Here is a 13189-nt window from a genome sequence, read left to right as displayed (position 1 = left end):
GCAGTAAGTCATCACAAGCTGCCTGTGTCTTTAGAATTTGCCCCCAATCCTTAAAAATGACAAATGACCACCACTAAGAGGCAAAGAGTGTGTGTGTGTGTGTGTGTGTGTGTGTGTGTGTGTGTGTGTGTGTGTGGTGTGTGTGTGTGTGTGTGTGTGTGTGTGTGTGTGTGTGTGTGTGTGTGTGTGTGTGTGTGTGTGTGTGTGTGTGTGTGTGTGTGTGCTAGGGTTTGTGTATGTGTCCCAACCTGTCAGATCCTCAAGTCCACTTGCTGTAACAGAAAGACATTGAAACAGAAGAGTTAATAGAACACTGAGGAAGACAGAACTCAGAGGAGGAATGTTGTGATCAGAACGTCTTAATGAAACATTCTAAATAGAACACTGAGGAAGACAGAACTCAGAGGAGGAATGTTGTGATCAGAACGTCTTAATGAAACATTCTAAATAGAACACTGAGGAAGACAGAACTCAGAGGAGGAATGTTGTGATCAGAACGTCTTAATGAAACATTCTAAATAGAACACTGAGGAAGACAGAACTCAGAGGAGGAATGCTGTAACAGAAAGACATTGAAACAGAAGAGTTAATAGAACACTGAGGAAGACAGAACTCAGAGGAGGAATGTTGTGATCAGAACGTCTTAATGAAACATTCTAAATAGAACACTGAGGAAGACAGAACTCAGAGGAGGAATGTTGTGATCAGAACGTCTTAATGAAACATTCTAAATAGAACACTGAGGAAGACAGAACTCAGAGGAGGAATGTTGTGATCAGAACGTCTTAATGAAACATTCTAAATAGAACACTGAGGAAGACAGAACTCAGAGGAGGAATGTTGTGATCAGAACGTCTTAATGAAACATTCTAAATAGAACACTGAGGAAGACAGAACTCAGAGGAGGAATGTTGTGATCAGAACGTCTTAATGAAACATTCTAAATAGAACACTGAGGAAGACAGAACTCAGAGGAGGAATGTTGTGATCAGAACGTCTTAATGAAACATTCTAAATAGAACACTGAGGAAGACAGAACTCAGAGGAGGAATGTTGTGATCAGAACGTCTTAATGAAACATTCTAAATAGAACACTGAGGAAGACAGAACTCAGAGGAGGAATGTTGTGATCAGAACGTCTTAATGAAACATTCTAAATAGAACACCCAATATGTTAATGGGGTCCCAGAGTCTTGATCAGATTCCTGTCCATATTGGAGGTAGGTGTTCCCCTGGTGGACGGGGTACCTGTCCTATCTACACAGGAAGACTAATCAGAACATAGGCCTTCTGGTAACATGAGGGGAACGTTGGTGGTACTCCGGCCAGAGCTAAATGCGATGGGGGACAGAAACCAAAAAATATTGAGAACCAATTCATGCCTCTGCTTGTAGGAGACATTCCACATGGCACCCATTCCCTTTATAGCGCACTACTTTTGACTATATAGGGAACAGGGTGCACTATATAGGGAATAGGGTGCACTATATAGGGAATAGGGTGCACTATATAGGGAATAGGGTGCACTATATAGGGAATAGGGTCCACTATATAGGGAATAGGGTCCACTATATAGAGAATAGGGTGCCATTTGGGATGCAAACTACAAAGAAGCCTCCTGCTCTATGGGCTTTGGTCAAATGTAGTGCACAAAATAAGGGAATAGTGTGCCATTTCAGTCTTTATCCTGTCCAGTCTTCTAGATGTTCCGTAGCAGCCAGGTGGGAGCAGAGACCCCTGCCTGAGTAAAGTAGTTCCACCACCAGGGCTTCTCCTGCCACTCTCCTCCCATCCCCGGTTCTCCTCCCATCCCCGGTTCCCTGGGTTCTCTCGGTTCTCCCGGCTCGGAGCGGCCGTAGCTCTGGAACTGGTTGTAAGGGTCGAAGCGCTCGTAAGTGTCCAGGGAGGAGCTGAGGAACAGGTGGTAGTCTGGTCGTACTGGCTGTACAGGGACCTAGAGGAGAGGAGAGAAATACCTTTCTTTAATGAGAGGTACGGGAGGAGGGAGGAGGGAGGAGAGGGAGAGGGGGGGAGGGAGGAGAGGGAGAGGGAGAGGGGAAGAGCGAGGAGAAGGAGAGGGAGAGGGAGAGGGGAGGAGGGAGGAGAGGGGAGGAGGGAGGAGAGGGTGAGGGAGGAGAGGGATAAGAGGGAGGAGAGGAGGGAGAGGGAGAGGGAGGAGGAGAGGGAGAGGGAGGAGAAGAGGGGTGAGGAGAAGAGAGGGAGGAGAGGGAGAGGGAGGAGAGGGAGAGGGGAAGAGGGAGGAGAGGGAGAGGGAGAGAGGGGTGAGGGAGGAGAGGGAGAGGGAGGAGAGGGGAAGAGGGAGGAGAGGGAGAGGGAGAGGGGTGAGGGGAGGGGAGGGAGGGAGGGGAGGGGAGAGGGAGGAGAGGGGAGGGGAGGAGGGAGGAGATAGGAACTGGTGAACAACAGGTGGTAGTCTGGTTCTACTGTTCTCAGATTTGGAGGACGAGGAGGGGGAGAAAGACGAGGACGAGGAGGACGAGGATGGATGAGAGGGGAGAGGGGGAAGAGAAGAGGACGAATGTGATGATGATGATGATGGGTGGAGCTGACAGACGTTCAGGGAGGAGCTGGGGAATAACAGGTCAGGTTCTACTGCTCTACTCCGACCGGGAGGGAGAGAGGGAGGGGTGGAAAAATACGATGATGAGGGGGAGGAGACAGCAGGGTGAGGAGAAGGAGGAGAAGATGGGAAGAGGAAGGCAGAAACAGGATAACGGAAACACAAAAAGTGGAATACAGAAAGAAGAAGAGAAATGTGAAAAGAATAAAACACCTCAGATATCATGACACTGATATCAACACCTCAGATATCATGACACTGACATCAACACCTCAGATATCACGACACTGATATCAACACCTCAGATATCACGACACTGACATCACGACACTGACATCAACACCTCAGATATCATGACACTGATATCAACACCTCAGATATCATGACACGGATATCAACACCTCAGATATCATGACACGGATATCAACACCTCAGATATCATGACACTGACATCAACACCTCAGATATCATGACACTGATATCAACACCTCAGATATCACGACACTGACATCACGACACTGACATCAACACCTCAGATATCATGACACTGATATCAACACCTCGAGATATCATGACACGGATATCAACACCTCAGATATCATGACACTGATATCAACACCTCGAGATATCATGACACTGACATCAACACCTCAGATATCATGACACTGATATCAACACCTCAGATATCACGACACTGACATCACGACACTGACATCAACACCTCAGATATCATGACACTGATATCAACACCTCAGATATCATGACACGGATATCAACACCTCAGATATCATGACACTGACATCAACACCTCAGATATCATGACACTGATATCAACACCTCAGATATCACGACACTAACATCAACACCTCAGATATCATGACACTGATATCAACACCTCAAAAATCACGACACTGACATCAACACCTCAGATATCATGACACTGACATCAACACCTCAGATATCAACATCTCAGATATCATGACACTGACATCAACATCACAGATATCATGACACTAACATCAACACCTCAGATATCATGACACTGACATCAACACCTCAGATATCAACATCACAGATATCCTGACACTGACGTCAACACCTCAGATATCATGACATTGACATCAACATCATATTTCTCAAACTCTGATCCTGGCACAGAAACATCACAGATCACAGATAAACCTCTAACTTTACAGGTACCTTTTTGAGCAGGAAGTCGACCCGCCCAGCTTTTTCCAGGTGAGCAGGCAGGTAAATTCTCTTGCTGACCTTGGAGTAACCTTTAGCTGATGCTGTTATGATGTGTGTTCCTGAGTTCATTAACCTCCAGTAATCACCATCCTCCGCTATAGAGAGAGGCAGGGAGAGGGAGAGGGATGGAGAGATGGAGGGAGGGAGGAAGGAGACAGGGAGGGAGGGAGAGAGAGAGGGAGAGAGAGAGAGAGAGAGAGAGATCAAATACAAATCTTAGCATCAACTATTAAAGACTACCAGAACCCATTGGATTCTCCAATTACATTAAATGAACTACAGTACAAAATACCAACCCTCCAACCCAAAAGGCCTGTGGTGTTGATGGTATCCACAATTAAATGATAAAATATACAGACAAGAAAAATGGGCTATTCTTAAACTCTTTAACATCATCCATAGCTCTGGCATCTTCCACAATATTTGGAACCAAGGACTGATCACCCCAATCCACAAAAGTGGAGACAAATTTGACCCCAATAACTACCGTGGGATATGCGTCAACAGCATATCTGCATTATCATTAACAGCAGACTCGTACATTTCCTCAGTGAAAACAATGTACTGAGCAAATGCAACATGGGCAAACAGTGAAGAACAAACACCATTGTAAATATAACCCATATTTATGTTTATTTATTTTCCCTTTTGTACTTTAACTATTTGCACATCGCTACAACACTGTATATAGACATAACATGACATTTGAAATGTCTTTATTCTTTTGGAACTTCTGCGAGAGTAATTTTTACTGTTTATTTCACTTTTGTTTATTATCTATTTCATTTGCTTTGGCAATGTTAACAAATGTTTCCCATGCCAATAAAGCCGTTGAATTGAATTGAGAGAGAGAGAGAGTGCGAGAGGGAGGGAGTTAGGATGGAGGGAGAGAGGGATGAAGAGGGGGAGGGAGGGGAAGGGAAGGAGACAGGGAAGGAAACAGGGCAGGAGGGAGACAGGAAAGGAGACAGTGAAGGAAGGAGACAGTGTTACGCACGTCGATGGAAGGATCGGACCAAGGTGCAGCGTGGTAGGCGTACATTTTACATTTTTAAATGAACACCGAAAACAAAACAAATACAAACGAAAACGTAACGTTCAGTAGGGCTACACAGCGCAGTACCAAAAACAAGATCCCGCAAACTAAGGTGGGAAAAAATGCTGCCTAAGTATGATCCCCAATCAGAGACAACGATATACAGCTGCCTCTGATTGGGAACCATACCCGGCCAACAAAGAAATAGAAAAACTAGAATGCCCACCCAAATCACACCCTGACCTAACCAAATAGAGAAATGAAAAGGCTCTTATGTTGCTTTTCCTTGCGTGTATACTGACAACATCTCTACATTTCCACCATAGAATGTAAACCGCTTGGAGTGTCTGTAAAAGCTCTGTTATGAAACCAGTTATGATCTATGTCCCAAATGGCTCCTTTCTCCCTCCATAGAGCTCTAACAGAGGGCCCTGCTCAGAAGTAGCCATTTGGGCTCCTTTCTCCCTCCATAGAGCTCTAACAGAGGGCCCTGCTCAGAAGTAGCCATTTGGGTTGCAGACATTATGCGGAACTATGGCTATCAGTTATTACGGGGGTTACCTGTGGTGACATCTTTACGTATTCCCCTGACAGATATGGACGCTCCCTTTATTCCATAGCCCTCCTCATCCTTCACCACTCCCTTAATACCTCTGTGGACCTGGAGAAGAGAAGGAACGACACCAGGGAATAACACCAGGGAATATCAGGCTTGGGGAATGACATAGGGTTATTTTAACAACACTCCCTGGTTTTCCAGGAATCTCCAGGATTCCTGGATTTACTGCTTATTCCCCCCCGATTCCAGGATTCTCCCAACCAGGATTTCTGGAAATCCAGGAAGTTTTGGGGAAGTTTCCGTAATTTGCAACCCTATCAGTGAATGTCAGGGAATGCTAAGGTCAGTGGAGGCCGGTGGGCCGGAGAAATATATAGTAGGATGGCAGCTTAAAACGTATTCAGGATCGGTGTCCCTTCCACGGGACGGTTGAGCTAACGTAGGCTAATGCGATTAGCATGTGGTTGTAAGTAACCAAGAAAATTTCCCAGGACATAGACATATCTGATATTGGCAGAAGGCTTAAAAATTCTTGTTAATCTAACTGCACTGTCCAATTTACAGTAGCTATTACAGTGAAATAATACCATGCTATTGTTTTTCGGAGAGTGCACAGTTATGAATATGAAAAGTTATTAATAAACAAATTAGCCACATTTGGGCAGTCTTGATACAACATTTTTAACAGAAATGCAATGGTTCATTGGATCAGTCTAAAACTTTTCACATACACTGCTACCATCTAGTGGCCAAAATCTAAATTGCAGTTGGGCTGGAATAATACATTATGGCCTTTCTCTTGCAATTCAAAGATGATGGTACAAAAGAATGATTGTTTTTTCTTTGTATTATCTTTTACCAGATCTAATGTGTTATATTCTCCTACATTTTTTTCACATTTTCACAAACCTCAAAGTGTTTCCTTTCAAATGGTATCAATAATATGCATATCCTTGCTTCAGGTCCTGAGCTGCAGGCAGTTAGATTTGGGTATGTCATTTTAGGAGAAAATTGGAAAAAGGGGAAGATCTTTAATTAAGAGGTTTTAACATAATGACTGTATTGGAATGAATGGAATGGTATCAGACACATCAATCATATGTTTTCCATGTGTTCAATGTACAGTTCCATGTATTCCATTCCAGCCATTACAAAGAGCCAGCTGTCCTCATATATCTCTGCCCACCAGCCACCACTGATAAGGACATCAAACATGTTAAAAAAATGATGAGATAACACATAAGCCTTCTACGGTATAACTACGGCACAAAATGGCTGCCTGGTCGCTGGGCTATAGAGAGGCAGACCCACCGACTCCATGAAACTGAGCAGGGCCTCCTTGTTCCTGAGCCACTCTGGGTAGAGCTCCTCTTCAGAAGGAAACTTGTCACAGCCCAGCTCCACCGTAATCTCCAGACAGTTAGTGTGGAGGTAGTTAAAGTCTGACATGCCTTACGGTACCGGAGAAATAGAGAGTTAGGATACACACACACACACACACCGTGTATATATATATATATATATATATACACTAGACACACAGGTACTGACTAGACACACAGTTAACAGACAGCGAGGCAGGAATAAGAGGGGGAGGATAAGGAGAGGAAGAGGAGAGGAGGAGAGACAGAATGTTATGAGGAGGAGGAGGAGGAGACCTCCGCTCCTGATGAAGGACGCTCCACACCTAGAATATACAATATATAGGTCATCTAGCAGTAATGTTATGAGGAGGAGAGGAGGAGAGGAGGAGAGACAGAATGTTCTGAGGAGGAGAGAAGGAGAGGGTTAAAGGAGGAGAGGAGAAGAGGAGAGACAGAATGTTCTGAGGAGGAGAGAAGGAGAGGGTTAAAGGAGGAGAGGAGAGGAGGAGAGACAGAATGTTCTGAGGAGGAGAGGAGGAGGAGAGGAGGAGAGGAGAAGATATAGAAGGTTCCGTACCCCCTGGGAAGCTGTACCACAGAGCTCCGTTGATGATGCCTCCGCTCCTGATGAAGGACGCTCCACACCTAGAATATACAATATATAGGTCATCTAGCAGTAATGTTATGAGGAGGAGAGGAGGAGGAGGAGACCTCCGCTCCTGATGAAGGACGCTCCACACCTAGAATATACAATATATAGGTCATCTAGCAGTAATGTTATGAGGAGGAGAGGAGGAGGAGGAGACCTCCGCTCCTGATGAAGGACGCTCCACACCTAGAATATACAATATATAGGTCATCTAGCAGTAATGTTATGAGGAGGAGAGGAGGAGGAGACCTCCGCTCCTGATGAAAGACGCTCCACACCTAGAATATACAATATATAGGTCATCTAGCAGTAATGTTATGAGGAGGAGAGGAGGAGGAGGAGGAGGAGACCTCTGCTCCTGATGAAGGACGCTCCACACCTAGAATATACAATATATAGGTCATCTAGCAGTAATGTTATGAGGAGGAGAGGAGGAGGAGGAGGAGACCTCTGCTCCTGATGAAGGACGCTCCACACCTAGAATATACAATATATAGGTCATCTAGCAGTAATGTTTCGAGGAGGAGAGGAGGAGGAGACCTCTGCTCCTGATGAAGGACGCTCCACACCTAGAATATACAATATATAGGTCATCTAGCAGTAATGTTTCGAGGAGGAGAGGAGGAGGAGGAGGAGACCTCCGCACCTGATGAAGGACGCTCCACAACTAGAATATACAATATATATGTCATCTAGCAGTAATGTTATGAGGAGGAGAGGAGGAGGAGGAGGAGACCTCCGCTCCTGATGAAGGACGCTCCACACCTAGAATATACACTATATATGTCATCTAGCAGTAATGTTATGAGGAGGAGAGGAGGAGGAGGAGGAGACCTCCGCACCTGATGAAGGACGCTCCACAACTAGAATATACAATATATAGGTCATCTAGTAGTAATGTTTCGAGGAGGAGAGGAGGAGGAGGAGACCTCCGCTCCTGATGAAGGACGCTCCACACCTAGAATATACAATATATATGTCATCTAGCAGTAATGTTATGAGGAGGAGGAGAGGAGGAGGAGGAGACCTCCGCTCCTGATGAAGGACGCTCCACACCTAGAATATACAATATATAGGTCATCTAGCAGTAATGTTATGAGGAGGAGAGGAGGAGGAGGAGGAGACCTCTGCTCCTGATGAAGGACGCTCCACACCTAGAATATACAATATATATGTCATCTAGCAGTAATGTTATGAGGAGGAGAGGAGGAGGAGGAGGAGACCTCTGCTCCTGATGAAGGACGCTCCACACCTAGAATATACAATATATAGGTCATCTAGCAGTAATGTTATGAGGAGGAGAGGAGGAGGAGGAGGAGACCTCTGCTCCTGATGAAGGACGCTCCACACCTAGAATATACAATATATAGGTCATCTAGCAGTAATGTTATGAGGAGGAGAGGAGGAGGAGGAGGAGACCTCTGCTCCTGATGAAGGACGCTCCACAACTAGAATATACAATATATAGGTCATCTAGCAGTAATGTTATGAGGAGGAGAGGAGGAGGAGGAGGAGACCTCCGCTCCTGATGAAGGACGCTCCACAACTAGAATATACACTATATAGGTCATCTAGCAGTAATGTTATGAGGAGGAGAGGAGGAGGAGGAGGAGACCTCTGCTCCTGATGAAGGACGCTCCACACCTAGAATATACAATATATATGTCATCTAGCAGTAATGTTATGAGGAGGAGAGGAGGAGGAGGAGGAGACCTCTGCTCCTGATGAAGGACGCTCCACACCTAGAATATAAAATATATATGTCATCTAGCAGTAATGTTATGAGGAGGAGAGGAGGAGGAGGAGGAGACCTCTGCTCCTGATGAAGGACGCTCCACACCTAGAATATACACTATATATGTCATCTAGCAGTAATGTTATGAGGAGGAGAGGAGGAGGAGGAGGAGACCTCTGCTCCTGATGGAGGACGCTCCACACCTAGAATATAAAATATATAGGTAATGTAACAGGGGGTATTATAATCATTCATAAAAATAGCTAGGAATATAATCACCTCTCTGTGTTGTTGTCGGCCATGCTGGCGTGAGAGTCTGCGTACGTCCGGGCCAGCTGCTTAAACGCCTGCAGAGAGGGACACAGTCAAACTCTTCAGAATGGCATTTTCTGGCCTGGGAACAGAAGAGGTTTTCATACCTGACATAAAGTATGTGTTCGTCCCAAATAGCACTATGGGTCCAAAGTAGTGCACTAAATACGAAATAGGGTACCTGGTGGTCAGCTGAAAGACAGGGTACCTGTTGGTGAGGTGTAGGACAGGGTACCTGTTCATCAGGTGTAGGACAGGGTACCTGTTGGTCAGGTGTAGGACAGGGTACCTGTTGGTCAGGTGTAGGACAGGACAGGGTACCTGTTGGTCAGGTGTAGGACAGGACAGGGTACCTGTTGGTCAGGTGTAGGACAGGACAGGGTACCTGTTGGTCAGGTGTAGGACAGGACAGGGTACCTGTTCATCAGGTGTAGGACAGGGTACCTGTTGGTCAGGTGTAGGACAGGGTACCTGTTGGTCAGGTGTAGGACAGGACAGGGTACCTGTTGGTCAGGTGTAGGACAGGGTGCCTGTTGGTCAGGTGTAGGACAGGACAGGGTACCTGGTGGTCAGGTGTAGGACAGGGTACCAGTTGGTCAGGTGTAGGACAGGGTATCTGTTGGTCAGGTGTAGGACAGGACAGGGTACCTGGTGGTCAGGTGTAGGACAGGGTAGCTGTTGGTCAGGTGGAGGACAGGACAGGGTACCTGTTGGTAAGGTGGAGGACAGGACAGGGTACCTGTTGGTCAGGTGTAGGACAGGACTGGGTACCTGTTGGTCAGGTGTAGGACAGGGTCCCTGTTGGTCAGGTGTAGGACAGGACAGGGTACCTGTTGGTCAGGTGGAGGACAGGACAGGGTACCTGTTGGTCAGGTGGAGGACAGGACAGGGTACCTGTTGGTCAGGTGGAGGACAGGTTACCTGTTGGTCAGGTGTAGGACAGGACAGGGTACCAGTTGGTCAGGTGTAGGACAGGGTACCAGTTGGTCAGGTGTAGGACAGGTTACCTGTTGGTCAGGTGTAGGACAGGACAGGGTACCAGTTGGTCAGGTGAAAGACAGGTTACCTGTTGGTCAGGTGTAGGACAGGGTACCTGTTGGTCAGGTGTAGGACAGGTTACCTGTTGGTCAGGTGTAGAACAGGACAGGGTACCTGTTGGTCAGGTGTAGGACAGGGTGCCTGTTGGTCAGGTGGAGGACAGGGTACCTGTTGGTCAGGTGGAGGACAGGGTACCTGTTGGTGAGGTGTAGGACAGGACAGGGTACCTGTTGGTCAGGTGTAGAACAGGACAGGGTACCTGTTGGTCAGGTGTAGGACAGGACAGGGTACCTGTTGGTCAGGTGTAGGACAGGGTACCTGGTGGTCAGGTGTAGGACAGGACAGGACAGGGTACCTGTTGGTCAGGTGTAGGACAGGGTACCTGGTGGTCAGGTGTAGGACAGGACAGGACAGGGTACCTGTTGGTCAGGTGTAGGACAGGGTACCTGGTGGTCAGGTGTAGGACAGGGTACCTGGTGGTCAGGTGTAGGACAGGGTACCTGGTGGTCAGGTGTAGGACAGGACAGGGTACCAGTTGGTCAAGTATAGAACAGGTTAGCTGTTGGTCAGGTGTAGGACAGGACAGGGTACCTGTTGGTCAGGTGTAGGACATGTTACCTGTTGGTCAGGTGTAGGACAGGACAGGGTACCTGTTGGTCAGGTGTAGGACAGTGTACCTGTTGGTCAGGTGTAGGACAGGGTGCCAGTTGGTCAGGTGTAGGACAGGACAGGGTACCAGTTGGTCAGGTGTAGGACAGGTTACCTGTTGGTCAGGTGGAGGACAGGACAGGGTACCTGTTGGTCAGGTGTAGGACAGGACAGGGTACCTGTTGGTCAGGTGTAGGACAGGGTACCTGTTGGTCAGGTGTAGGACAGGGTACCTGTTGGTCAGGTGTAGGACAGGACAGGGTACCTGGTGGTCAGGTGTAGGACAGGGTACCTGTTGGTCAGGTGGAGGACAGGGTACCTGTTGGTCAGGTGGAGGACAGGACAGGGTACCTGTTGGTCAGGTGTAGGACAGGACAGGGTACCTGTTCATCAGGTGTAGGGGAGAACATCCTCTCTTCATAGAGGTGTCTAGAGAAGTCAAAGGGATAAGAGATCACCAGCTCTCCTCCATGGAGGCTAGCAGACTGGACAAACGGCACAGACCTGATCCACTTCATCACTGCATAGGTCTCTGAAGCTACCTGAGAGATGACAGGAGAGAGTAGAAGATGAGAGAGGAGAAGAGAGGAGAGTTTTTCCCTGTCCAAGCAGCAGGATCAGCTGTCTATTTCTTTACAAACAGCAGACAACAGTTATTCAGAGGATGACCACCTCACACTGTCTGAGTGACATGAGAGAGATGGGTGTTTTCCCCTTCACAGATCAGGACCAAAATACTTACATTATTTGTCAGATCAGGCAAATTACACATATCACTTACCTGTACCTTCCCTTCCCTTACCTGTACCTTCCCTTACCTGTACCTTCCCTTACCTGTACCTTCCCTTACCTGTACCTTCCCTTACCTGTACCTTCCCTTACCTGTACCTTCCCTTACCTGTACCTTCCCTTACCTGTACCTTACCTGTACCTTCCCTTACCTGTACCTTCCTTACCTGTACCTTCCTTACCTGTACCTTCCCTTACCTGTACCTTCCTTACCTGTACCTTCCCTTACCTGTACCTTACCTGTACCTTCCCTTACCTGTACCTTCCCTTACCTGTACCTTCCCTTACCTGTACCTTCCCTTACCTGTACCTTACCTGTACCTTCCCTTACCTGTACCTTCCCTTACCTGTACCTTCCCTTACCTGTACCTTCCTTACCTGTACCTTCCCTTACCTGTACCTTCCCTTACCTGTACCTTCCCTTACCTGTACCTTCCCTTACCTGTACCTTCCCTTACCTGTACCTTCCCTTACCTGTACCTTCCCTTACCTGTACCTTCCCTTACCTGTACCTTACCTGTACCTTCCCTTACCTGTACCTTCCTTACCTGTACCTTCCCTTACTTGTACCTTCCCTTACCTGTACCTTCCCTTACCTGTACCTTACCTTACCTGTACCTTACCTTACCTGTACCTTACCTTACCTGTACCTTACCAAAACAGTAGGAATGTCCTGTACCTTACCTGTACCTTCCCTTACCTTACCTTACCTTACCTGTACCTTCCCTTACCTGTACCTTACCAAAACAGTAGGAATGTCCTGTACCTTACCTTACCTGTACCTTACCAAAACAGTAGGAATGTCCTGTACCTTACCTTACCTGTACCTTACCTTACCTGTACCTTACCTTACCTGTACATTACCAAAACAGTAGGAATGTCCTGTACCTTACCAAAACAGTAGGATTATCCTGTACATTACCAAAACAGCAGGATTATCCTGTACATTACCAAAACAGTAGGATTATCCTGTACCTTACCAAAACAGTGGGAATGTCCTGTACCTTACCGAAACAGTAGGACTATCCTGTACATTACCAAAACAGTAGGAATGTCCTATAGATTACCAAAACAGTAGGAATGTCCTGTACCTTACCAAAACAGTAGGAATGTCCTGTATATTACCAAAACAGTAGGACTGTCCTATAGATTACCAAAACAGTAGGAATGTCCTATAGATTACCAAAACAGTAGGAATGTCCTGTACCTTACCAAAACAGTAGGAAT

At 46.8% G+C, this 13189-nt stretch overlaps 1 protein-coding gene and 1 long non-coding RNA gene across 2 annotated transcripts in view; one reads left to right on the top strand and one right to left on the bottom strand.

Moving 5' to 3' along the window:
* Positions 1-622: 622 nt before the first annotated feature.
* Positions 623-13189, bottom strand: part of LOC106602098 (carboxypeptidase Z) — a 30296-nt gene continuing 17729 nt past the window's right edge. Inside the window, 7 exon segments of the mRNA XM_045723068.1 lie at positions 623-1954; positions 3782-3927; positions 5430-5529; positions 6739-6878; positions 7369-7436; positions 9455-9522; positions 11557-11715. Of these exon segments, the coding sequence (XP_045579024.1) occupies positions 1700-1954; positions 3782-3927; positions 5430-5529; positions 6739-6878; positions 7369-7436; positions 9455-9522; positions 11557-11715 (936 nt within the window). The 3' untranslated portion in view covers positions 623-1699.
* Positions 10472-10930, top strand: LOC123744245 (uncharacterized). The gene is made up of 3 exons (XR_006770841.1): positions 10472-10489; positions 10802-10854; positions 10892-10930. It is a non-coding gene; the product is annotated as an uncharacterized lncRNA (long non-coding RNA).

This window comes from Salmo salar, chromosome ssa08, assembly GCF_905237065.1.
Source record: "Salmo salar chromosome ssa08, Ssal_v3.1, whole genome shotgun sequence".
Lineage (NCBI taxonomy): Eukaryota > Metazoa > Chordata > Actinopteri > Salmoniformes > Salmonidae > Salmo > Salmo salar.
Note: the sequence above shows the minus strand (reverse complement) of the source record. Positions and strands in the feature narration are given on the sequence as shown.